The sequence below is a fragment of the Carassius gibelio genome, chromosome A1, assembly GCF_023724105.1.
Source record: "Carassius gibelio isolate Cgi1373 ecotype wild population from Czech Republic chromosome A1, carGib1.2-hapl.c, whole genome shotgun sequence".
Classification (NCBI taxonomy): Eukaryota; Metazoa; Chordata; class Actinopteri; order Cypriniformes; family Cyprinidae; genus Carassius; species Carassius gibelio.
Genome location: NC_068371.1, coordinates 38,118,397 through 38,143,121, shown reverse-complemented (window position 1 = coordinate 38,143,121; position 24,725 = coordinate 38,118,397). Strand labels below are relative to the sequence as shown.

At 37.2% G+C, this 24,725-nt stretch overlaps 2 protein-coding genes across 13 annotated transcripts in view; one reads left to right on the top strand and one right to left on the bottom strand.

Moving 5' to 3' along the window:
- LOC128020632 (nuclear factor 1 X-type-like) overlaps nt 1-18,450 on the top strand; it is an 87,814-nt gene extending 69,364 nt beyond the window's left edge. For 5 of the 12 annotated variants that reach the window (XM_052607315.1, XM_052607265.1, XM_052607247.1 and 2 more), the window contains 5 exons: nt 2,285-2,416; nt 5,925-6,094; nt 6,843-6,999; nt 8,943-9,034; nt 13,523-18,450. In XM_052607315.1, the coding sequence (XP_052463275.1) occupies nt 2,285-2,416; nt 5,925-6,094; nt 6,843-6,999; nt 8,943-9,034; nt 13,523-13,537 (566 nt within the window). In that variant the 3' untranslated portion in view covers nt 13,538-18,450. The remainder of the gene's footprint in view (nt 1-2,284; nt 2,417-5,924; nt 6,095-6,842; nt 7,000-8,942; nt 9,035-13,522) is intronic. The other 7 variants (XM_052607269.1, XM_052607254.1, XM_052607297.1 and 4 more) reach the window with 5 other exon arrangements.
- Nucleotides 18,451-18,501: 51 nt separating this feature from the next.
- On the bottom strand, nt 18,502-24,171 carry LOC128020703 (UV excision repair protein RAD23 homolog A). Its single transcript, XM_052607328.1, has 9 exons — nt 23,905-24,171; nt 23,008-23,169; nt 22,732-22,910; nt 22,515-22,561; nt 22,313-22,440; nt 22,105-22,180; nt 21,124-21,254; nt 20,867-21,031; nt 18,502-20,155 (listed from the first exon to the last, which is right to left on the bottom strand). Exons 1-9 carry the CDS (start codon nt 23,968-23,970, stop codon nt 20,042-20,044), a joined length of 1,068 nt encoding a protein of 355 aa, XP_052463288.1. The 5' UTR covers nt 23,971-24,171; the 3' UTR covers nt 18,502-20,041.
- Nucleotides 24,172-24,725: the final 554 nt, after the last annotated feature.

Genomic DNA, 24,725 nt, shown 5'->3' with positions numbered 1-24,725 from the left:
AGCTAGTAGTGTTGGAAGAACCCAGATGGGACAGTCAAAGTCAGAGCAACATACACACAAACAATCACTGAGAAAATGCACAACACAGGTGCACCTTCTGTCCACGCATTAGCCACACACACACACACACACACACTCTCAGTCTGTGTTCTGGTCCCAGATGGCACTTCCGAGTATCAACAGTATAGTGGGAGACATTTGCTCCACGTTTGTGTGTGAATGTCATAATCAGAAAGCAATGCTTTTCATTTCAAACCTTTTTCAGAAAAGAAAACTGCTTTTTAAGCAGTTTAGTTCTTCCCATTATGTCAATTTATGATATTAGCAAAGGTTTCCAGCAGCAGAAATATTATTTAGTTTTACCCACTCATTTTTGGGGCCTCTCTGACCCTTACACCATGTTAAACAGTGGGTCAAGGTTTGGCTGTTTTTTTTTTTTATTTTTTTTTTTTTAACAGATATGAATAATTTTATTTAGCAAGGATGCATTAAACTGACACCGAAGACTGGAGTAATGATGCTGAAAATTCACCTTTGCATCACATAAATAAATTACATTTTACAATTTATTCAAATAGAAAACTAATTCTGTTAAATGTAATAATATTTTGTATTTTTGAGGGGAAAAAAAATCAGCCGTGGTAAGCATAAAATACTATTTTTTATAAATCTTACTGACCATAAAAAACTTTTTAATGTGAGTGAAAGTGAACTTTTAATTTCAAACATGGGGGATGTTGTCAGAGGGTCCCAGATGTCTGTGTAAATTAAGCTTAAAACTGAAAATTGGTCGTACAAATAAACTAGCTGGCATTCATAAAAGTTTTCGTAAATGTTTTGTTCTGAGAATCTTTGAATGTGTTATTTTTATAGTACATCAAATTCTTATTTCAAAAGAACCAGGAGGCGAGATGTGTTGAGTGCATGTGTACACATTTTGTGATAAATATACATATACAGACTTAACACTTTCACATGCATTTGCACACTCCCACACACACGGGTGTTCTCTCTGGCACACACACGCATACACACATGCGAGAACAAATGCACTCGAAAGTGAACGAGGAAGGGGAATTAAGCTGAAATGGGATTTAATGCCTTGTAATGCAGAGAGGAAAAAAATAGCATCAAACTGAAATTAAGTTTAAGTGTGTGTGTGTGTGTGTGTGTGTGTGTGTGTGTGTGTGTGTGTGTGTGTGTGTGTGTGTGTGAGTAATACTGAGCAATGGGTGCCAGGAGGACTGTGCATGTGTTTTGGTTATCTTCCAATTATGAGCCATCCCTTCTCTGTTATCACTTTCTCCTGCAATATCTCACCTTTTCATTTTATTTTAATCTCTCTTTCATCCTTCTGGTGATGGATTGAACTAGTTGAGGTGTTGCTAATTTAATAGTTAAAGACTACGGCTGGGTGGTATGATGCTATACACATTATTTGATGGTAGAAATGTGTCACTGTTTACACAGCTACAGGCTATATTTGCATGGCTATTTGTGGACATCACTGCTTTATGTTATTTACACATTAAGGACGGCAAAGAATACAAAGTAGAATGTGACCTAAACAAGTCAAGACGAGGAATAACTTGTTTATTGAAGAAGTTGTGAAACTGAGTTTAGTTTTTTATGCTTGGCAAGCAATGTCGCAACTTGTTCACAGGTGTGTGAATATCGGATATTTTGCAGTGTGGCTCAGAACTATCAGTTTTATAATATTGATTACACCGTTTTCTGTCTTTTAATTGAAGAGTTTTGTAATGTGAATCTGTTTTTGCTTTGATAAAACTTTTTTTATGGAAAAACCTATTAGTTATATTAATAGGTATCCCTTTAAGTATTGTAAATATTAGAACCTGTCAATCAAGTTCCAAATAAATAGGTAAAATAAACAAATATGATGAAGTATTTTTTGTTTTATTCACTAGATTGTTCAAAAGTAGACATTACCAAAGTTATTAAAATAACAACGTTACAATTATAGCGATTATATTTATTATAATGTTTTATATTAATATGTTTATCTAAAAAATATTAGAACTTGTTGATCAGGTTCCATAGAAAGAGAGCTCATATGAAGTATCTATTAATTCATTAGATTATCCAAATAATACCGAATATATAAAGTTTTTTGTTGTTAAAATACTAGCAAAAATGACCAGTGTATGTATGGTATCCCTTCAAGAACCAACAGTGATAATTTGAGGTGTAGTTGAGTCAGTTGAGCTAGCGAGTGTTTGATTGGTGTGTGCTGTTGTTGTTGTTGACGTGTGGTTTCTGGCAGGGCTGTCCTCTCCTGGGTCTCTAAAGAAGCCAGCGGGGAAATTCGATTTCAGCGCCCTGTCAGCACAGACGAGGTCCCCCCGAATGGCCTTCACACACCACCCGCTGCCCATGCTGGCAGGCGTGAGACCAGGTGAGACAGACACACTCTAGCAGGGAGAGAGAGAGACAGAATGGAGGGGGAAAGGAGGGATTTCAAGTTTTAGATTGCAGGCTTCTGATTGGTCCCAAAGTCCCATTATGACACCACACTAGTCCTAAATTGCCCTCAGTGGCATTTGATTGGCTCTAAACAGTGGTGAGTTATTAATGGAGGCCTCTGATTGGCTGGGCAGAGAGACAGAGAAAGTAAGGAGCTGCCATAGTTCGTGAACGGCACCATCCATCCACGTTCCCTCTTGCTCTCCATCTTTTCCTCTCTTCTCTCATCATCATCTCATCCACAGCTTTTACCTTCATTTCTCAAGTGTGTTTTTCTGGATGCTTTCTTCAAATGTGTGACCTACATTTTATTTTATTTTTTAATTTCATTTGAATCAACTTATGCATCATTGCATGTAGATGTCATATTAAAGATGTTCTGTGAAATCCTGTGCACATACAGTGGAGTTTAAAATTCTTGCTTGGTTTATAGAATCGATTTTGGTTCTCTTTATAACAGTTGTTAAATGTGCGGTGTGGATGAAAACCATACTAAAATACTCTGACAGTGTTTCTCGCACCACTGTTCAGCTGAATTTGCTGTGGAAATCTGTGTAGCCAGTATAGTCCAGTTCCCAAACAAATACATCTTTTGAGTCGGTTCTTTTTAGTCAATCTTAATCATTCAAAAAATCTAGTTTTCCACAAAAATGTACTGTATAGAATTCCTAAAAAGAATAAATGATAAATCAAAGTTCTCAAAAGAGTCAAATTGCAAAAAGATCCCTACTAAAAAATATTTTCCTCCATTCTCAGGACACATATTCTACTCTTTGTGATGAACCGCACTCATTTAACAATTAAACAACAGTGTGCAGAGCTCTCATCTGAATGTCAGAGAGTGGATTTGCTCATTTTGTTCTCATTTCAAACATTCTCATTTTAACATCCTTGTGAATAAGCCTATATTTGGTTGAAGAAAAGTGAAGGAGAGGGACAGAGACATAAACGGGGAAAGCCATGAGGGAATGTTTAGAAAGCTTCCTAATGTGTAACAGATGCGTGACCAAGAAGAGACTCATATAAAAACTGTACGTTTCGCTCTCTCCGTTTTCAAAATTAGCCAGCGAGCATGTTGCTTGTTATACAGACATGCTGTCAGTCGTATTGGCACAGGACAAAATGTGAAGGAGAGCATGTGTATGTGGGGGATGATGATTGGGGGTGCTCTTATCGGGCTCTTCTTGGCAGGCACACTCAAAGCGGCATGGAAATCCAGTCAGTAAAACGATGATATTCAGAGGCATTAAGACCGCAGTCTCTCAGGCCGCCCCAAACGTCTCCATTCCCACCCAAAGGAGAGCGATTCAGAGCTCCCTCCCGTGTTCTCTCTGACGTCCCAGATGTTTAATCCCATCCGATGGCCCTGGGAAAAGCACAGAATTGCTATCCGTTCGGGTCCGGCTGCAGCTGGCGAGCCCTAATCAAGTAAAGGTCAGCGGGACAGAGAGCAGCGGCTTTAAGTGGATTATACGTGCGTGTGACTATGGAGGTTTTTCTTCGGCAGACGCTTCTGGTTAGATTATTTATGTAGAGTCAGACAGTGGAAAAAGCAAGGTTTGTGTTAAGCCGGGAGACGAGGGCAGACTGCATGCACATGAGAAAGACCGTCTCGCTGCCGTTTCTAATATGTTTGTGTGAGTTATGGATGGATGTTGGCTGCTGTTGTGAGAGAGATACTGTGGTTTGCTTTCTTGAGTGATGAAGAACTCTTGTGGAGATTGAGAAGATATAATTTTTGTTTGTGTGTTAAGGGTGTTTATGAGTGCGTTTGTTTCTGTGTGTGTGTGTGTTTGTTGGCACCCCATGTGCCTGGCTCCTGCCCAGTACCTAATGAGATTAAGAAGACTGAAGAAAAAGAGGGAGTTGGATATAGACAAAAAAGAGGGACAGGATGAGATAGATAAGAGGAAAAAGAGGATGATGGAAATGGCGTTAAAAGAAACAGTTCAGCTAAAAATGAAAATTGTGTCATCATATATCCTCACGTCGTTCCAAATCTGACTTATGTGGCTTACAAAAAGAGATGTTACGCAGAATGTCCAAGCTGCTTTTTTCCATACAGTAGAGGTGAATAATACTATAAATAAATCTCATTTTTGAATATATTCAAATAGAATACAGTTATTTTAAATTGGAATAATACTTCAAAATATAACGTATGTATTTTTGAATAAATTAATGAAGCATTGGTGAGCATAAGAGACTTCTTTCAAAAACATTTGAAAAATCCTACTTCTTGACTTAATAGTGGTTTTCTTTAAAAAGTTCCTTACACAAAGCTATTGTGTAAATTCAGAAGACTTAACGTGAAGCACATGAGTTGTATGGATTTCTTCTCTGGCACTTTTTTGTCCTTTTTGGAGCCCCATTTACATTCATTATATGGTAAATGAGGATGAATAAATGTAAAATAAATAAATAATGTCAAAAAGTTATGCTATTCCATTAAGGTTATAACACTATTAAAATGTGACCCTGGAACTTAAAATCTTAAAAACTTAAATTTATTTATTTTATTTTTTTAAAATAAGCTTTCCATTGATGTTTGGTTTATTAGGATCTGAAAATATTTGTCCGAGATACAACTGGTTGAAAATCTGGAATCTGACGGTGCAAAAAAAATTCAATACTGAGAAAATCGCCGTTGAAGTTGTCCAAATGAATTTTTTGCAATGCATATTACTAACCAAAAATTACATTTTGATATATTTATGCTAGGAAATTTACAAAATATCTTCATGGAGCATGATCTTTACTTAATATCCTAGTGATTTTTTGCGTGAAGGAAAAATTGATAATTTTGACCCATACAGGGCACTATTTTAATGATTTAAACACAAAGTGTAAAGCACTTCTTTCAAAAACATTATCTTATGCGTTGCAATCATTTAATTTTTAATATTTGTTATTTTGTGTGCTGCAGTCCATCCTTGAGTTTAATAAGCAGCATGTACGTTCCTTCAATAACAAAGAAAAATCATTGCGCCAGACTTTAGACCAGGTTTGAGCAGTTTATGGTGCAGTTTATTTTCAGCTCCTTACAATAGCAATGCGCCAGCAATGCGCCTGAACACACCTCTTTTTAAGACCAGCACGCCCATGGGTGCAAAAATGAGCGCAAATGCATTTGCTAATTAAATGACGTGGTGCAGGACGGAAAAATGCAAACGGCGCCGGACTGAAACTAGCAAACACACTTGCGCTGCGCCTTGCATCGCATTGCGCCGGGTGTATGATAGGGTCCACAATGTTTTTTGGCTATTGCTTCAAATATACCCCAGTGACTGGTTTTGTGCTCCAGGGTCACACTCACAAATGGGGGAAATTGAAGAATTTAGGTTTATATGAGCACACACACAAATGCTAATATCCAGTACAATATTACAATACTCTGTGTCTCTTACACACTTTGCTCACTTTCTTTCTGTCTTTCTCAGGGAGTCCGCGTGCCTCAGCTTCTGCCCTTCATTTCCCTGCTCCTTCCATCATCCAGCAGTCCAGTCCATACTTCACCCACCCCACCATCCGCTATCACCACCATCAGGACCCGCTCAAAGAGTTCGTCCAGTTCGTCTGTGCTGACGGCTCCGGGCAGCCAGGGGCACAGGTAACACACACACACAATATCATGATTAACACAGCACCAGTGTGGACACACACACACGCACACACTCACTGACACACATCTCTGCTAAAGTCCCTCTCTTTCTCCTCTCTTCCTTTCTCTTTCTCTTCATTATCTAACACTTGACAGTCTCCATTTATCTTGTTTTGATTTCAGTTTCATCGCCTCATTTGTTATACAAAGAAAACACTAAAACACTTGTTTTAAACAGATATGGTAGTGTTTACAATTATTTCTTGTTATATTTTTCTTCATCTGGGTTTAAAATCAAGGATTCATCATATGGTTGTGATGAAAATGATCTGAAAAGTTACATTATAAAAAAATAAAAAAATATTACACATGAAAAAAAAAGTAATATTAACCTCATGTATGTTGGAGAGAATATTGCTAAGTCTGCCTTTTTTCAAGAAAATGCAGTAACGATTAACTGTGGAGACTGAAATCAGAAATTGTATAGCGAGTTTAGAAAAATGTCTGTTTTGCTTTTGCAATTGTTTTTGCATTTTCCAAAACAGATCTATACTAAAAGGGCATGTTTCATAACACTTTACTAACTGTGCATGTGTTTATTAATTTTTGAATGTGTCTGTGCATTTGTAACATTCCAATCTCACCCTTTGTGATTGCACTCCTCCACATTTCTGTATCTGTGTGTGTGTGTGTGTGTGTGTGTGTGCGTGTGCCTCTTTCACCCCCTCACCATCTGTATGTGTGTGTGTATCTGCAGCCTAACGGGAGCGGTCAGAACAAACTGCCCAGCTCCTTCTTACTGCCTCCTCCTCCTCCTCCGGTAGCGCGGCCGGTGCCGATGCCCCTCCCCCTGCCCGAGCACAAACCCAGCCACACACACCCCGAGAGCGGAGGCGGCTCTCCGGCCTCGCCCTGTAAGTGTCCGCTCAAGCACCAGACCCACCAGAGCCCTCGAAAACGTCCCATTACCGCTGCGCTGAAAATAACTCATCCATTTTTCGAGTATAAAACCAAAATTTTTGACCATTAGGCCTGAAACATATCCTACGCAAGTACGCAGATAGTTCTAGCTGTGTTTCAAAATGTTTCAGAGCACATTGGGGCCATTTGCATATTTTTATCTTCTACAGTCAGTTTTCTTTCTTTTTAGGTTAGTTAAAGGATTGACATGTTCATTATAAGATATCTGAATAATAGGCTCAGCTATTTTATGGATTCCTGTTTGCATACTTGCGTAAAGTATATTTCTGTCTTTAGATGCCCTGCTCTTCTGCATCTGACTTTTTTCTTTGTTAATTTTTTCTCATTCTATTCCCTTTTCATCCTGTTTTTTCATTTATTTATCCAATTGCAATCAGTCACTGACATTTCATTGGCTGAATCAAAGCAAGAACACCAACCAATCACTCCCATAGATCAGCCTCCCTCCACATCACTCTCACTTTTCATTTTCCTTTCTTTCTTTTCTTCCTTCAAGAGATCAAATTCAGGGCAGCTGGCATGGACTCCAAACAAACAAACAAATAAAAAATGTATGCCCCGCATTCAGCAAGAGCGCCTTTCCATTGACACATCAAGCTAAATACAAAAAGGAAATCTGTGGAGACGTGCAGGTGAAGGGATTTTGTGTCTGGCAGTGTGTGAGAGCAGGCGGCACTGGGTTGTTGGTCTTTGCTTGGGATGTGTGTGTGTCGGGTGCTGTCAGCAGGGCGGCTGGGCAAAAAGAGGAGCCTGGTTGAGCAAATCTATGAGAAGAACATCCCGTCCTGTTCTCCCTTCTCATTTGCTAATGTTCTTTCTCTTTCTGTGTTTTTCCTCATTCGTTCATTTCATATCTATGGAATGGTGTATTGGTCTCAACCTGTTGCATCCCTTCATTTTTTATCTTTCATCTTTCAGTGTTTTTACACACACAGCAACCTTTTTCAGTCATATTAAGAAGATAACACACACCCCCCCCCACACACACACACACACACAGACATACACATTTATGAACACTTCTGCAAACATATAAATGTTCCTCATATTCCATGGAGTCCACTCCGCAAAACTGCCCTGAATTTGAATTTAGAAAGTATAAATTAATTTTCAATTTTGGCATTTTTCACCTGAACATTTTTTTCATTCAAATCCTTGATCCCAAACTGCAGTTTAATATGCATCAGCCATTTATCGAAACCCAAAAATTGTTAGCACACACTGAGCACGCAAATATGGTTATCATAGTACTCCAAGGAAAGTAATACATTTTCTATAAATCGTCATTAATGGTCGTCTAGAATAGATGTGTCATTAAAGGCAGCAGAAGACATTAGAACTCCATTAGATGTTTCAAAAAGAAAAAAGGTCAACAACAAAACATATCCTAAAATTTAATGTTTAATATTTAAGAATATTATATATATATATATATATATATATATATATATATATATATATATATATATATATATATATATATATATATATATATATATATATATATATAATATGATTAATATTAAATAATAATTCCAATCTGTAAATTCCATCCCTGCTGGTTGTTTTTTAACTTACTGACTGGTAAATCGGAACTTTGAAATGTAAAAAGAGTTTGCTCTCATAATTGTGTATTTTCATAATCAACCAGCAGATGCTTATTGGCCAATTCAAACCAGCCAAACCTTAATTTCTTAATTTACTCTAACAGATCACAATCCCATTTAATGCCACAAATGCGCACTTCACATTTAAGTCACTTGCTTATTTTACATTTTAATGCCAATGATTCAAATATGAGCTTCTTATTAAAATCTTTACAATACAAACACAAGCATCACAGCTGTGAATGCTGACAGACGTGTGTGTGTCCCAGCAGCATACCCAGCGTCAGGCTCCTCAGCTTCCAACAGGTTTGTCAGCATCGGATCACGGGACAACTTTCTGAACATCCCACAGCAGACTCAGGTACATACATGCATGCAGATTTACTCTAGGGACATGCGTGCAATGCTGTTGATTAGCTTTCTATTTAGATGATCTGTGTATACAATGGGAAACATGTTTACAGTAAGCAAAGTTTCATTTGAAGCTTAGCAAGCAAGATGAGGAGTGTTTTGTCCATTTTGATTTCACTCAAATAAGGCACGTTTTTGCATTTAGACCCTCAGGCCTGCTTGTCTGGTAGGCTTCCATTGAAAGTGTATTTACTGTAAACACATGTCCTCTTTGTTTTATTCAAGCTGAGGGTGAGTGTCTTTTCTAATCATCATCATGCTAAAGATGTGGTGTGCAGACATTAAAATGCCCAAGAGTATTCCTTTAAATTGAAAATCGGCTCTTCAGTCCATCCATCAATCCTGTGTTTTTGATCAGCGAGTATCGTGGGTCTGAGCGTTGTTAAGTGCATGTGGTTGGTAGCAGTCAGTGTTTCTCTGGGGGTTTGCTGAGGGACACGCTGCTCATTTCAAATGAATTTTGTGGCCGTGTTCCCACTCTCACCAGCTACAAAAACCACAAGCACTAACAATAAGACCATACACATGAAAACAATCATTTCCTCCTCCTCCTCTTCACTGATTCCAAAACCAAATGTCTTATGATTCATCAGATTTATTATGTAAGCAAGTATGACTTTACAGTGTCCTCTTTTGTTTCTATGGAAGCATATGGGTAGCATTATTCAATTTGGGATGTAATATGCAAAATGACAATGCAATATGTAAAATGGCAATGCATTTCTGTATTTACATTTACATTTTCCAATACATTTGTGCAACTTTGGTGCAAAATGAAAATGAAAATTAAATTACATAATTTTCATTTGCCATTTACTACACCAGTTTTAAAATGTAAAATGAATATAAATTTTAACGCTTTATAAGTTGCAAAATTAAAATGAAAATGTATTACAGAAATGATTAGATATGTCTAACATGTTAAAGCAAAAACTGTGGCAAAAATATCATTTAAATGCTATTTTTCTTAATTGCATTAACACTCACAGTCAAGACACTTACGATTGCATTTTCATTCGGTGTCCCGCAATGAATGTAGCAAAACTCAATGTGCACATTGAAAATGCATTCCGAGCCGATCACGTGTCCCCGCCCTCGCGCCACGTCAATCATTGTGTGAACAAGGCGGGGCTTACAGAAGGTCAGAGACTCAAGTCTCAAGAAGAGGATTTAATCAAGCGAGACAACATGGACAAGACAGTTGGTCCGTGTATGTTTTGATCATTTCGGTTTATGGCTTCAATATTTCATTCGCACTTGTGGGCGGAGCTGAAACGCTGCTTTCATCTGATTGGTCGAATCGGATCGGTTTTCATCTGACAGCCTTCAGCTGAAATGTCTGAAACTACACTCACTGTTAATTAGCATAATATTTGAATCAGATGTAGCTGGGCACATAATTCGTTCTGCTGAAACCTGCAAATTATTTCTAGGTTGTAGTATTGTATGAATATTGTCCCACTGATAAAAACAGTGCAAATAGTTCTGTCCCTTTGGATAACAGTAAAGTGGAAATAAATATAGTTAAATTTATGAAATAAAATTAAATAGGATTTTTTGGTAAGGTAAGTCTGGCCAGTTATACAAGCAACACGAGTCGGACGAGTCTAAAGATATGAGCTGAATTGGGCGAAACATTAAAGTTCTAGTCTGTGTCAATTACTCTCATAATAAATAATAATAATAATGTTAACTGTATTTTTCGGTATAAGTTGCATCAGTCCAAAAATACGTCATGACGAGGAAAAAAACATATATAAGTCGCACTGGACTATATGTCACATTTATTCAAGAGCAAGAGAAAACATTACCGTCTACAGCCGCGAGAGGGCGCTCTGGGGTAGGCTACAGGAGCACTGAGCAGCATAGAGCTAATTTTACTATTTTTATTTAGAAATGTAACTATATTCATTTTTACAATTATTTATTAATGTCACACACACACACACACACACACACACACACATACCTAGTGCCTTATGACTTAAAAGATGAGAGTGGTAAATGTTACAGACATGGAACTGTTCAGTCTATTATTGATTTTAATTTCCACTTCACTGTTATCCAAAGGGACAGAACTATTTGCACTGTATTTATCAGTGGGACAATATTCATACAATACTATAACCTAGAAATAATTTGCAGGTCTCAGCAGCACGAATTATGTGCCCAGCTACATCTGATTCAAATATTATGCTAATTAACAGTGAGCATAGTTTCAGACATTTCAGTGCTTCACTCGCACTGACTCTTATTTTGCCTGAAAGAATGACAAGACCGAGCTGAAGGCTGTCAGATGAAAACCGATCCGATTCGACCAATCAGATGAAAGCAGCGTTTCAGCTCCGCCCACAAGTGCGAATGAAATATTGAAGCCATAAACCGAAATGATCAAAACATACACGGACCAACTGTCTTGTCCATGTTGTCTCGCTTGATTAAATCCTCTTCTTGAGACTTGAGTCTCTGACCTTCTGTAAGCCCCGCCTTGTTCACACAATGATTGACGTGGCGCGAGGGCGGGGACACGTGATCGGCTCGGAATGCATTTTCAATGTGCACATTGAGTTTTGCTACATTCATTGCGGGACACCGAATGAAAATGCAATCGTAAGTGTCTTGACTGTGAGTGTTAATGCAATTAAGAAAAATAGCATTTAAATGATATTTTTGCCACAGTTTTTGCTTTAACATGTTAGACATATCTAATCATTTCTGTAATACATTTTCATTTTAATTTTGCAACTTATAAAGCGTTAAAATTTATATTCATTTTACATTTTAAAACTGGTGTAGTAAATGGCAAATGAAAATTATGTAATTTAATTTTCATTTTCATTTTGCACCAAAGTTGCACAAATGTATTGGAAAATGTAAATGTAAATACAGAAATGCATTGCCATTTTACATATTGCATTGTCATTTTGCATATTACATCCCAAATTGAATAATGCTACCCATATGCTTCCATATGTTTCTGCATACACATTTACACACTTGCAAGGTCCAAAATATACTTTTTGCCTCATCTGTGAAGTTATTTTGAATTACTTTTAGTACGATTGAATACGGTAAATTTCTAACTGTAAGTTTCAAACTTAAAAAAAAAAAAGTTGGGGGTTGGTAAGATTTTCAATGTTTTTGAAAGAAGTTTCTCAGGCTCAAAGTACTGTAAATAAATTTTTTTTTTATAAATAATATATATGTAATATATTATTGTCTTGGTGACTTATTGCAAAGAATATTCCACATATGTGCCACCACGTAGAGATCTAGAGGGGAAAAACTCTTAGACACATCCTAGTAAACTTCAGGTAACAGCATTTGCACTGAGGGAAAAAGTTGTAAGAGGAGAAAAGGTCCTGTTCATTTTTAACGTACGGACTGAGCATTGGCCTAGTTCACATGTGTTAAATGTAGTTTTAACACGCAGATCTATGCAAGAGAGAAAGTCTGACATACTGAGGAGAGAGAGAGAGAGAGAGCGAGACAGACAGAGAAGAGGGTGACACGTCCGAATGTCTGGTTTCCCTCAGCAACCAGACTTGATGTCATAGGTAGTTGAACTTGAACTTAAGGAGAGAACTTAAGAAAAAGGATGGACCTCACTACTGAGGACACAGTGAGAGAGATAGAAGTATAATATGGGTCCCACAGGAATCAACAGATTCTAGGACTTCTACTGAGTCAAAAAATCAGTAACCTTCTTAAGTCACATATTTCTCTTTAGATACCATCTAAACACTATGAGGCTAAGCTGGTCTGTAGAGGTGGTGTGTGTGTTTATATTGTGACCACTGTCCTCTAGTGGTTATTCTGAGAACTGCCACAGCATTTCTGTTGAATCATGTGAGATGTCAAACTGTCAGGAAATGTCAGAAATAGTTCACTCAGCAGAAAAAAATAATTTTGAAGTGTTTGGATATGCTGTCCCTGCCTTCATGTCATTCCAAATCCACGTTTCAAACAAATATTACCATGGTGAATTTCAAGACTAGAAAGGGGGTTTTACTATTGACATTTTGGAGTCTCTAATGCTCGCCTAGGCTGCATTTATTTGATCAAAACAACAGTAAAAATTTTATATATTTTAAAATGTAACTTATTCCCGTGATTCAAATCTGACTCAGTCTTCAGTGTCACGATGCTTCAGAAATCATTCTAATATGATGATTTGCTGCTCAAGAAACATTTTTTATCAATGTTGAAAACAGTTGTGCTGCTTGATATTTTTGTGGAAACCTTGCTTACCAACATTATAAAAGTCTTTACTGTCACTTTTGGTCAGTATAGTGCATCCTTGCTGAAACAATTATTAATATATACAAATAAATAAATAAACATATCAATCTAATTTACTCAGCAAACTTAACAAAGGTTATTTTTATGAACTAAAGTTATTTTTAGGGTGACTCACATTAATTTCCTTTTCTTACAGTCATGGTTCCTTTGACGAGACTTTTCATGAATGACACAGACACAAATCCACAATGAAAACTGGAAATGGAGTCACAAAGCTAAGTATGGAACTTTCCCGCAGGCCCCCCCTTTAAAGTCTCACTCACACACACAAAACACACGCACAGATACACACTCGATTGCCCAAACTGCTGACACCCTCTTTGGATCGAGGGATCTGGAAGACTTCATCATTACCCTGCCAGTCTGGATAGCTCGGAGAACAAAACAAAGAAATGACACACTGATGCTATCGTCATCTTCCTGAGACATCCAGCACATCAACCAACCCCATTTACCTTTCCTTCATTTGTTCATCCGCCAGTCATATGCCATGTTGAGGAAAATCCATCTCTTCCCAGTCAGAACTCTTTAGAAAATTAAATAATAAAAAATGGACCTTTGATTTCGGACACATGTGATTGGATGGAGAGACTTGGCTGAAGCCTTCTGATTGGCTCAGGCTTAGACTTCCTTATTTGGATTTGATGATTTTGGTGATGCCCTCTGTTCCACAGTGTGAACTCGGCATCCTCTCACTGTTTACCAGTTGACAAGCAATAGACTGTAAGCAAAACAACAGATAACACTAACCCAGTGCATTTCACCTAAACATATGCACATATTGTCTTAGATTTGTGATGTGGAGTCAGGCTACATGTTTGTAAGGTAAAGCACACACAGATGAGCAATACACACATCAATGACAGCGCTACACTGAGACAATAGACTGAGACACGCATCACAGCATCATATAGACAGCTGATGACAGGAATGGGAAGGGTCAAGCACGAGTGACTGTAATGTCAAGCTTGTGACTCATCATTTTTCATTTTGTAGTGTTTTAAATGATTAAAAGGCCAGTGATTTGAGTCATAAAACTGGTTTGCATGAACTAATGAGGGTGCATTTGGTGCATCCATCTCTGACCTCTTCGCTACCGTCTATCAATCAATGCTTGTGCATCAGTATCCTACAGTCGACCCTGCAAACAAGGGCTTCTTCTGCTTTACTTTGCATTTGGTTTGGTGTTGCAGTATTTTTTTTTTTTTTTTTAGGTGAATGTCAAAACTTTCCAGGTCATATTTCACCCTAAAACCAAATTTCTAAAATTATGTTTGAAAGTAATAAAGAAATATGATTACAAAAAAAACTTCATCAATAACATTTAACAGTGAAATTATTTTCCTAATAATCAAGCCAATTTTCTCTAAATGTTCTCACGGAAAATTATTAATCTCATTACTGTGCTGTAATGCAAAGCATTTTATTTGATTATTATTATTATTATGTTATGATTACTGATTATTTACTAGTTAGAATTATGGATGAAAATGTGCTTAATTGTCATAGAAATATAGTCACAATGCAGTCAATCTCAATGACCCAAAAATGGGTTTTGATTCTGGGATGTGACCTGGATATGTTTTTGTGACGTGCCCATTCACTTGTGTTTTTTAAATCTGGTTTTTTGTGATTTTAGTTTGTATAACGTCAGATTGGACAGCATGTGGAATTGTGCTATTTTGTTTTTAGAGTAACAGGTTAAGATCAACTCTCCTTCAACTAGAATGTGACTAACAAACAAACAGACAATCTCATCTTTTCCTCTTAGAGCTTAATTAATCAGATGTTTTAGATCGTTATTATGTCGACAGTGCTCTGCCCTTCCTGTCAATCATGTTTTCCATCACTTTACAGTTAGTTTGTATATTTACCATCAGTTTTTTTCCTCCACTCCTCGGTTTTTTGTTTCAGTTCACAGGTACAGCCTGACTCGCACAACAATCTACTCACGGCCGACTGCCATTATATTTAGCCTGTCAGCACAGTGGTCAACTAAATAAGATACATGCACACATACACAAACATTGCACAATGACACACACCCACTTCCTTAAAGGACAAAGGGAAACCTTTAAACTCAAACCCCTATATCAAACATGATTTTACAATATGCACCCTATTTAAAGTACAGTGTATTTAACTTTTAGGTGAACTCAAAAAACAAAGTCATGTTTTCAGTACAAACACTCTAAACCACTGACCTCACTAAATAACTGGACTGCCTGGCTGTCAGTCACATTGTCAGGGACTCTGATTGGCTGAGAGCTGACAATTTCATCATTCACTTGAAACGCATCAAAGTGCCTCAGTGTCCCCTTTACATGCAATTCAGGGTCTTCACTTCATGTATAAGCTACAGAAAATATGTACAATATGTATCATGGACTTGTCAAACATCAAATAAGCAACTGCAAACATTATATTTATAGAACATATCGTACTTTTACTGTGTGTGTGTTTATATATATATATATATATATATATATATATATATATATATATATATATATATATATATATATATATATATATATATATATATATATTAGTTCTTCCGCTGTGAAATTAGCTCTATGGCAGTCTAGTTATTTTTTGACCTTTGACCCGAGTCAGTGATGTCATCAGAAATGTCCAAACATGTTAAACCCACAAACATCGTATCATCTTGTCAGAACCGCCAGGACTGTCGGATCAGGTCAGTGCAGATCAAAAACAGGACACAAATACAGCTTCAGAGCAGAAACTAATTTTTCAGAGAAATCAAAAATTCTCTTTGTTGAAAAGTGTTATTATTGAGAGGGAAAAGAAGTTCTTTGTGGACTGAGCCTTGTGCAATGTGTTGGGTAGATATCTGTGTTTTTCTTCAGATTTTTAAGGAAGCGAAGCAAGTGAAAAAAAAAGACAAAAAAAATTAAGTCTGCAAGCTCCTGGACTCTAAACACAAGGGCCACAAAAAGAATCCCAGTCTTTCAAAGTGTTAAAGAGGGGAAGTTAATTTTTACTTTTCATTTATCTTTTTTTAATGTTTTATTTGTAAGCTTTTGTTTTTAAACTATTCTAGGGGAGCCGAAGGAATGATTTTACAAAAGCAAATGTATTATGACAAAAATGAAAGAAAAGAAATACTGGTGCTTCTGATACTCATATGCGAATAATACCACACCAGAACAACTGTTTCTGACGAGCCTCTGTTTCTCTCCTATTCTCTTTTGTATTTACTAAGGGGGTTTCATATTTTTATATATATATATTTTGGTTCTGACAAAAGGCATTTTATTACAACCTTTAAGAAAGCAGTGCCCATTCTTTCTTCTTCAAATGGTGCATTCAAGTCATGTCAGAAAGATCGTATTTATGAGTTGAAAGCAAAGGAACGTCACCACAATGTCATAGCAATTGATGCAGCATCTAAATTTGTTAAAATGTATGAAATTATATATACATTACATTTGCAATAAAGTTGCATAATAAATTATGATAATACTCCACAATTGCAATATAATGCACAACGATTCTGTTCACAGCACCTCCATGAATTGAATAAAAATCAAAATGCACACCTGATACGCATTATTTATTTGCCATTTTTCAGAAGAACAGTAGAAGGGGATTTAAACACACTTGAGGACTTCACAACTCGTAAATACGAACGTTCCCGGAGGACTTGAATGTACCGTAATAGCAGATGAATATGCAGAAAAGCATGTCTTGGTTGGAGGAACGGCTATAATGAAGCGTCACGATTGAGAATAGAGTAGAGGGTTCGTCACATTCACTCTGGGCTTCATTTAGAGAAGATTGTATCGATGTTAATGTGAGTAGGGTTTTGTTCGTTGTAGTTTAGAGCACATGTGGTTCAAGATGAGAGGCAAAAAACGCATCTGGAAAAAAAAACATTCAGTGCCCCACGGCCACCCCGTTATCATCCTGGAAACAGTTCCTGTATGTAAATGAGCTCCCATAGTGTTCGTGCTGTAGTGTATAGGTGAGCATTTAAAGGTTGAGCCATTTAAAGTGCCTTTTGTTCACAGACACCATCTTGTAAATGATGAACACCCATCTTTCCTCCTTCTGTGCTTTTCCAAGCTGTAAACACAGTGTATAGTATTACAAGAAAATGGATGTGATTTCGTTCTTTTATTGTACGATGATTAAAAAAAAGGGTCCCTTTTTCTCTGTACCTGTCTTTATCAGTTTCTCGCTCTTGGCACCGTAGATGTCTATCCTTATCTTTCCTCCCTCTCCCTACTTTTGATGAAAAAATGTTGAACCTTTTTCTCTCGAGCAAGATGTTGTAAACTCTGTTATATCCCTGTCTGTATGCTTCACATGTTTATATCATACACATCTCTTGCTCTTTGGTCAAACGCAGTGAGCACTGAGTTGAAGTCGACCCAGGACCGGCTCCGCTCACCTTTCCTAAATCTGAGACCAGCAGTACCGGTGTGTCTTGGGAAGCGGTGCGGTCCTGGTACCAAATCATTTTGGGCTGTCGGTGGAGAGCGCTGAACCAGAAGATGCACAATAGCTCTGTCGTGTTTGTTTGTGTGTATTTATTTCCATTTTAGTCATAATTCAAAAGTCTCTATAAAGCACCTTTTAGTGGTTGAGACCAGCTGTTTAAAGAACTTGCCCGATGATTTACTAATTGCACCTTATGCATCGATTAAATCAGAAGACATAGTGCACTTAGAATAATATATGACATGCATTTACAAGTACTGATCCAGATGTGGTGGCAGCTTTGTAATCTATGGTTGGACTAGTAATAGGTTACGTTAGCAGTAAAATCTTCCCTACATCCACACTGGCTTGTGTCAGTATTATTAAACTTTAGTTGCAGACTTTTATTCATAGTCTGCCCCGATTTACCCATGGATATCTACTCAGATTGTGTTTCCAATTTGCTTGTTTTGATACAGAAGTATCTCTGTTCCAGCACTCTCCAGAGCCTCTGGCAATCTGCATGTTATTTACAGATTCTTTTCCATTATAAAAAACTACAATGTTTGTAAAGAGCAGCACCTGATTGAATAAATGATGTTCTTGACTGTACAAAAATCCTGATATCTGCTTGTTTTATGGTGAGAAATCAATGCCACGCTATTAGACTTTTCTTGGCAACAAAGTTTTATTGTTCCCAGGGGAGTTCAAGCTATAATAAATCAACTGAATTAAAAAAATTAATTAAAAATTAAAAAATTAAAAATTAAAAACAGGCCTACATGAAATCTACATCCACAAATCTCTGCTGATTTCACCACATTAATACATCAAAGAATTGACTAATACATTATTCGGCCACCAATAAAAACAATGCATTGACCAAAGATTACGTTTTTATTTGTAATTCCCAAAATCCGCTAGGTCAGACTTCATGTAGGCTTGCTGATAACTGTCTGGCAGTTTGGCCACTACGTTATAAAGGAGCGAAAATAATGTTACGGTGAGCTGCTGCCATCTACTGAACCTGCTGTAAGAGGTGAATGTTACAAGACTTTACTCTCAATACATGAACCACTGTCAGCTTTACACCAACACGATTCAAGAAAACCTCTCTTTGACAGGACTGAAGAATTTGAGCGGCCCAGAGTATCATCACGCTGTAACAGGTCTCTGCTTTTGGCTTCGGAAGTACAGTGAGCTCTAGTGTGCCAAAAACCTTTGTTGCTTTGTTTTACATACAGGTTTGTCCTCTCGTATTAATATAAGCAGAGCTAATGTCTAAGAAAAACTATCCTTATGTATATTTGAGATTTGTTTTGCTTCAACGGTTAACGGAAATCAGTTTAAATAAGAAGCTTTTAAGGTCAACATGAAATCGACTTTCTTTACTTTTAGTGCAATCTTCCATCAAAATAACTTAAACTGTCAGGCATTAAGCAACAAATCCCTCATTTTTGTGAATTGGATTTCCTCTTAAACTTTCAAATACATCAGATTACATGAGTTAAACAGCTTACGATTGCCTTTTCATGTTGACTTTAAATAGGACACATGACCTATTGTGTTTCTTCCATTCAACTACATTCAAACCTGTACCGATCATCACTCTGATTATGATATTTCACACAATATGGATTCATTTACAAAACAGCATCAATTTAGGTCATTTGTTTTGCTGAGAATATTATAAAATGCTGTAGTTTGCACAAACGGTTTCATATTTCAATGCTGTTATCACATTCATCAGAGGTGTGTGCTGGGAAAAATACAGAAATATCTCAGATTTTAGAGAAATATATAAAACCTCCATTAGACACAATTTTTTTAATCCTTTGCCCAACTTAAACAAAAAAAAAAAAAACATACAAGCAAAGGTGTGTGCCCACATCTAACCTCCTCAGAACCCATAATACTACTATAAGAGCGTTTGCTTTCAATTGATGCTGATTAAGTTAATATTCTCTAAGGGAAGGCGTATTCACGCGTGCAAGCACACTTCTTTAACATGCTAGAGTGCCCCAAATGCGGTCAATTCCACTGGAATTTCTTCACCGATTGATTGGATCCGCCCCATCCCCAACCAGTCTGAGAGTTTCCCTTTGACTTGTAAACTCAAAGAAATAATGAGGGAAACCGGTGCTCCGAGTCGATGCAGCGCTTGTGTGGTGGAGGGGGAAGGGGCACGTGGGCGCTCGCTCTGCGGCTCTCATTCGTCCTCAAAATTCTGATTGAGAAGGAAGTTTGCAGCCAGATTCTCATTCTTCTCACAGGCGAAGTACGCCTGGACCACCAGAGGTTCAGAAAATCCCAGAGCTTTTAACTGAGAGAAAGACAGACAGGCTCGATTATTTGCTTTCCATTTGTGTGACTTAAGTTTATTACAGTTAACTAAAAATATTAAAAAATCATTTTTTTTGGTCACTTGAAATAAAACAAACATCTACTGAAAAAAAATAAAAAAATAAAATAATAATAATACATATATATATATATATCAAACTTTAATTCCATCTGGACGGTAATGAGACAAAAATATACCTGGAATAAAAGTAAAAAAAAAAAAAAAACTACAAGACAGTCAAAAGTTTGCAATAATTAATTAATTAAAATTATTTTTTGCAATAATTCTCACCAAGGCTACACTTATTTGAACAAAAACATTTTAATAAATTAAAATAAAGTTTCTATTTTAATAAAATATAAAATGTAATTTATTCCTGTGATCAAAGTTGAATTTTCAGAATATTACTCCAGTCTTCAGTGTCTATTAGAGTTTCTGCTAAAATATTAAGCAGCAAAACCTGTTTTCAACATTTTTAAAGAAAATAGACAGATACAAGCTAATTCAAACTAAAAATCTCAAAATAGCACTGGTGTGATGTATCACAAACTAAGCTGCAAAAATGGGTGGAAGTTAATATTGAAGCTCTTAAGGTTATTTGGGGAACTTCATTCAAACTCACCAAAAAGTAAACCAAACATGTTCAATATGGTACAAGGAAACCTGTCTGGTCAGATGGCGTTCACTCACCCGATCGATGGCTTCTTTCTCTTGTTGCGTCACTGGGATGTAACCCTCAGATGCCGCTTCATCATGTATCGCACCCAGATCTGCAAACTCTCCGCCCTCGCCTTCACCCTCAGCCACTGGTGCGTTCACCATCTGCATGAAGAGCTCCTGATGCTGTCTGATTTGCTGCGGTCAGCATGTCAGTGAAACATGAGCACACTGTGAGTAACAGTACAAACGGACTCTTGTGAGGCTTAGAGCTGGAGATGTTGGCTCACCTGCAGTAGTTCGGGGCTGTCCTGTCCCAGCTGCTGCAGGAAGGCCTGCAGTAAGGACGGGTTCTGCTGGATCACCCGCCTCATGCTCTGGAACTGCGGCTGAGAGCGCAGGAACTCCAGCGGATTCTCACCTAACACAACATCAAGCGCTCGGTCACCTCACCAGTCTGTCTTTATGCTAGGTATGGCAGTATATTGAATACAGTCAATTTATTTCCTAATGACAGTAATATTCCAATGATTTGAATGGGTTTTAGTTGACTAAAATCATTACATATGCCTATTAAAAGTAGATTAAATTACAATAGTAAAAAATGACATTAAATTTTCAGTTTCAGCGTAGAGTTTTTTCCTATTAGAATGTTTTTGTGAAAAAAAAAAAAAAAAAAAAACATGGCATACAAATAATTAATTATTATTTTTGTGCTAATGTGTGTGAATGACTTTTAATTGTTTTATTGAGAATATACATCACCATTCAAAAGTATGGGGTTAGTAAGATTGTTTTTCTTTTTTATTAATTTTTATTTAGTAAGGATATATTAAATTGATGAAAAGTGACAGTACTGACATCTATAAATATTTTAAATGAATGTGCTTCTTTTTAACTTGAGATTGCATTAAACAATCCTAAAAAAAATTAAACATTAAGCAGCAGAAATGTTTTCAACATTGATAAGCAAATAAGAATATTGGAATGATTTCTGAAGAATCATGTGACATTGAAAACTGGAGTAATGTGCTGAAAATTCAGCTTTGATCACAGAAATAAATAAATCACTTTAAAATATATTCAGAAAACAGTTAAACTATTTTATCAATATTACCGTTTATTGTAATTCTAATCAAATAAATTCAACAAGAGACTTCTTTCCAACTCCAAACGTTTGAATGGTGGTGTAGATTGTTTAAAATCATTGTTCCTCTCATTTGAGTGACCTTAACACCTTTGAAGCACATTTATCTCAAGCCCCATCTCACCTTCTGTGGGCTGTGTGTCTGTGGGGAGCTGAGCTGGAGCAGGTCTGGTTTCCTGCACTGGGACAGTAGGGATCCCCTAAGAGAGGACACAACAGTACATCAGACTCACAAACATGCATGGAGTGCTCTTAAAAAATGACTGGCATAATAAATGCATTTGGAAAGAGAGAGCATGAGAAGCATGTGTTTGTATGACAAGCAGACTCACATTGAGCAGATACTCCACAGCGCGGTGAGGGTTGTTATAACTGGCCCTGAGTGCAGCCACCACTTTCTCTCTCTCATAGCCCATAGACATGATATTTGAGAGCATGGCGTCATACTCCTGACCTGTGACTGCAAAACACATGTACATGAACGTCTGGCAGACAAAAAAACAACGGTTTATTAATGAATGATTTTTGCATTACCTAGTGTTGAAGATGCATCTTCCCCATCAGCAATGAGACCTGTGTCACTGCAAATCAAACATTATGATTAATGATGTATTTATTGGAGCAGTCGGCACTGCTTTTACAGTACAAAAGCTCTGTGGTATACTTTTGGTATTGAGGGTCATTTTAAATCATACTAAGCAATGTATAATTTATTTTTATTTTTTTCAGATTGCCTCTGCTTGAGTCTCACCCGTCCGGGCTGTGTGCAGGCGAGATGGTTGCAGGAGGGTCATCTAAACACTCGTCCCTGGGGATGGGGATGGCTGCAGGGGCTGGAACAGGAGGAGGAGGAGAGGAAGAAGAAGAGGAAGGTGCAGGGACAGATTTGGGTGGTTCTGAAGGTGGAGCGGTCGGTCCTGGTGCTTTTGTCTGGACAGAAAAATTAAATATATTTTAAAAATTTGGCCTAATCTTGTCAAATTCATTTTATTTCAGATGACCAGTGGTTAAATCTCCCAATTCTGACCTTGGACACCATCACCACCACGAAGTTCTTCTCGTCGATGTTGTACTCCTTGATGGGCGTATCATCCTGCAGGATTTTCCCAGCGTAGATCAGCTTCTGTCCCGCAACCGGAAAACTTTCTTGGCCCTTCTCAGCCTCAATTTTCTCTTTTAATGCCTTCACCTGAGTCAAAACCATCATTACTATTTTTAAAACTCAGTGGCAAGTGTTGATTTTTTATTAACCGGGTGTGCTGAGTGATAAGATTCCGTTAAAACTCCCACCCAGGGGACACTCCTCTAATAATAGACCATGCAAAATACCACATAAATAAATATGCAAACCACAAACAAATCAGAAAAGGACTTTTTTTAGCGACAAGAATGCGGAAAATATACAGTTAAAGTGTTTAATGTCATATATGTGTATTCCCAACACTTCATTAAGCTTTAAACTACATCTCAAATGACAAGGGATCAACTCATAATCATGTTTATATTAATTAACCCATGAACTCTGAGCCTGGTTATGTTAAAGCTTATGTTAAAATCATACATTACATCATCAAAGGAAAAAACACATGGATTTTAAGCAACAAGACATGCTCTGCTAGCTATTTTAAGCCTGTCTTTTTATAATACTGTTATAACAATGTTACACTATTTAAATATTATCTGAATCTTCAAAATGTTCCTATAGTACACAAACCTGACGAACTAACTTTAAATTGCATTTATCTCTCTCTATATCTATCTTCTAGCCATCTATCTATCTATCGCCTGACACGCCCAGTGACTCATAAACGCCACTTAAATCGCTCGAAATATGCTGCTTTCGTGACTAGTTGTTCGCTCAGATTAAGGTTACTTCTACTTGTAATTAACTTGTTTAATTGAGCGTGAGAAAGCGCGTGAATACCGTCTGCTCATCGTCGATGTCTATTTGAATGGTCTGCTGCTGCAGAGTCTTTAGTGTGATCTGCATTGCTGCTTTCTCCGCTTTTGTCTTCTCCTTTCTTCTCAATTCGGGCCCTTTCAGAACTTTTATATCCGAAGGAAAAATGTTTTGACTTTGAAAGAGAGGGACCGGTTTACGCGTTTACAGATGTAGCTCTCTAGCTAGCAGGCTAAACACGCGTCTGTCAGGTGCGCTGCGTCCGTTTCTTCGGTGGTGGGCGGCGGAGGAAGTAGTTCTCTGACACACCGCCATCCCTCGGAAAGGAGGAGAACGGCAGTTTGAATTCGTTTTTTACCTTAGAGCAGTGGTTCCCAACCTTTTTCAACTCGCGGCCCATACAACCAAACACATTTGTTTGCACGGCCCACTGCAAAAATTAACTGACTCCGCTATTGTTGGGTTAATAACTTAGTACTCAGGAACTAGATTGTTAACTGTATTTACTGAATGAACTGGCAATGAACAGAAAATAACTAGGGCTGGCAACGGGAAAACCAGATCCAGGCAGAGCTCGGCAGCGGGTAGACAGCGGAGCAAGCAGTCAGGAGGAAACATGTTGAAAGCCATTTATGCATGTTTGAATTTGTTGTTCTGTAGCATATGCAGAAAAAAATATCTAAGATAAATTGGTGGTTTATTCTTAAACCAATCAGCGAGCTCGGAAGCATAGTTACAGTTTAATATTATTTTTTTGTTATTTAATTATATATTAAATTATGTTATTATGTTATGACTTAGACATTTTTACATATATTAACAATATTATTATTTATTTTAATAGT

Bases quoted from the DNA above. Each gene is read 5' to 3' on its own strand.
- LOC128020703 (XM_052607328.1), bottom strand. From the start codon at position 23,970: ATGCAGATCACACTAAAGACTCTGCAGCAGCAGACCATTCAAATAGAC. The intron at 21,032-21,123 runs GTGAGCCAACAT...TGCTGACCGCAG, and splicing joins ACAGCCCCGAACTACTGCAG to CAAATCAGACAGCATCAGGA. The intron at 20,156-20,866 runs GTGAGTGAACGC...TCTTTCTCTCAG, and splicing joins AGAAAGAAGCCATCGATCGG to TTAAAAGCTCTGGGATTTTC.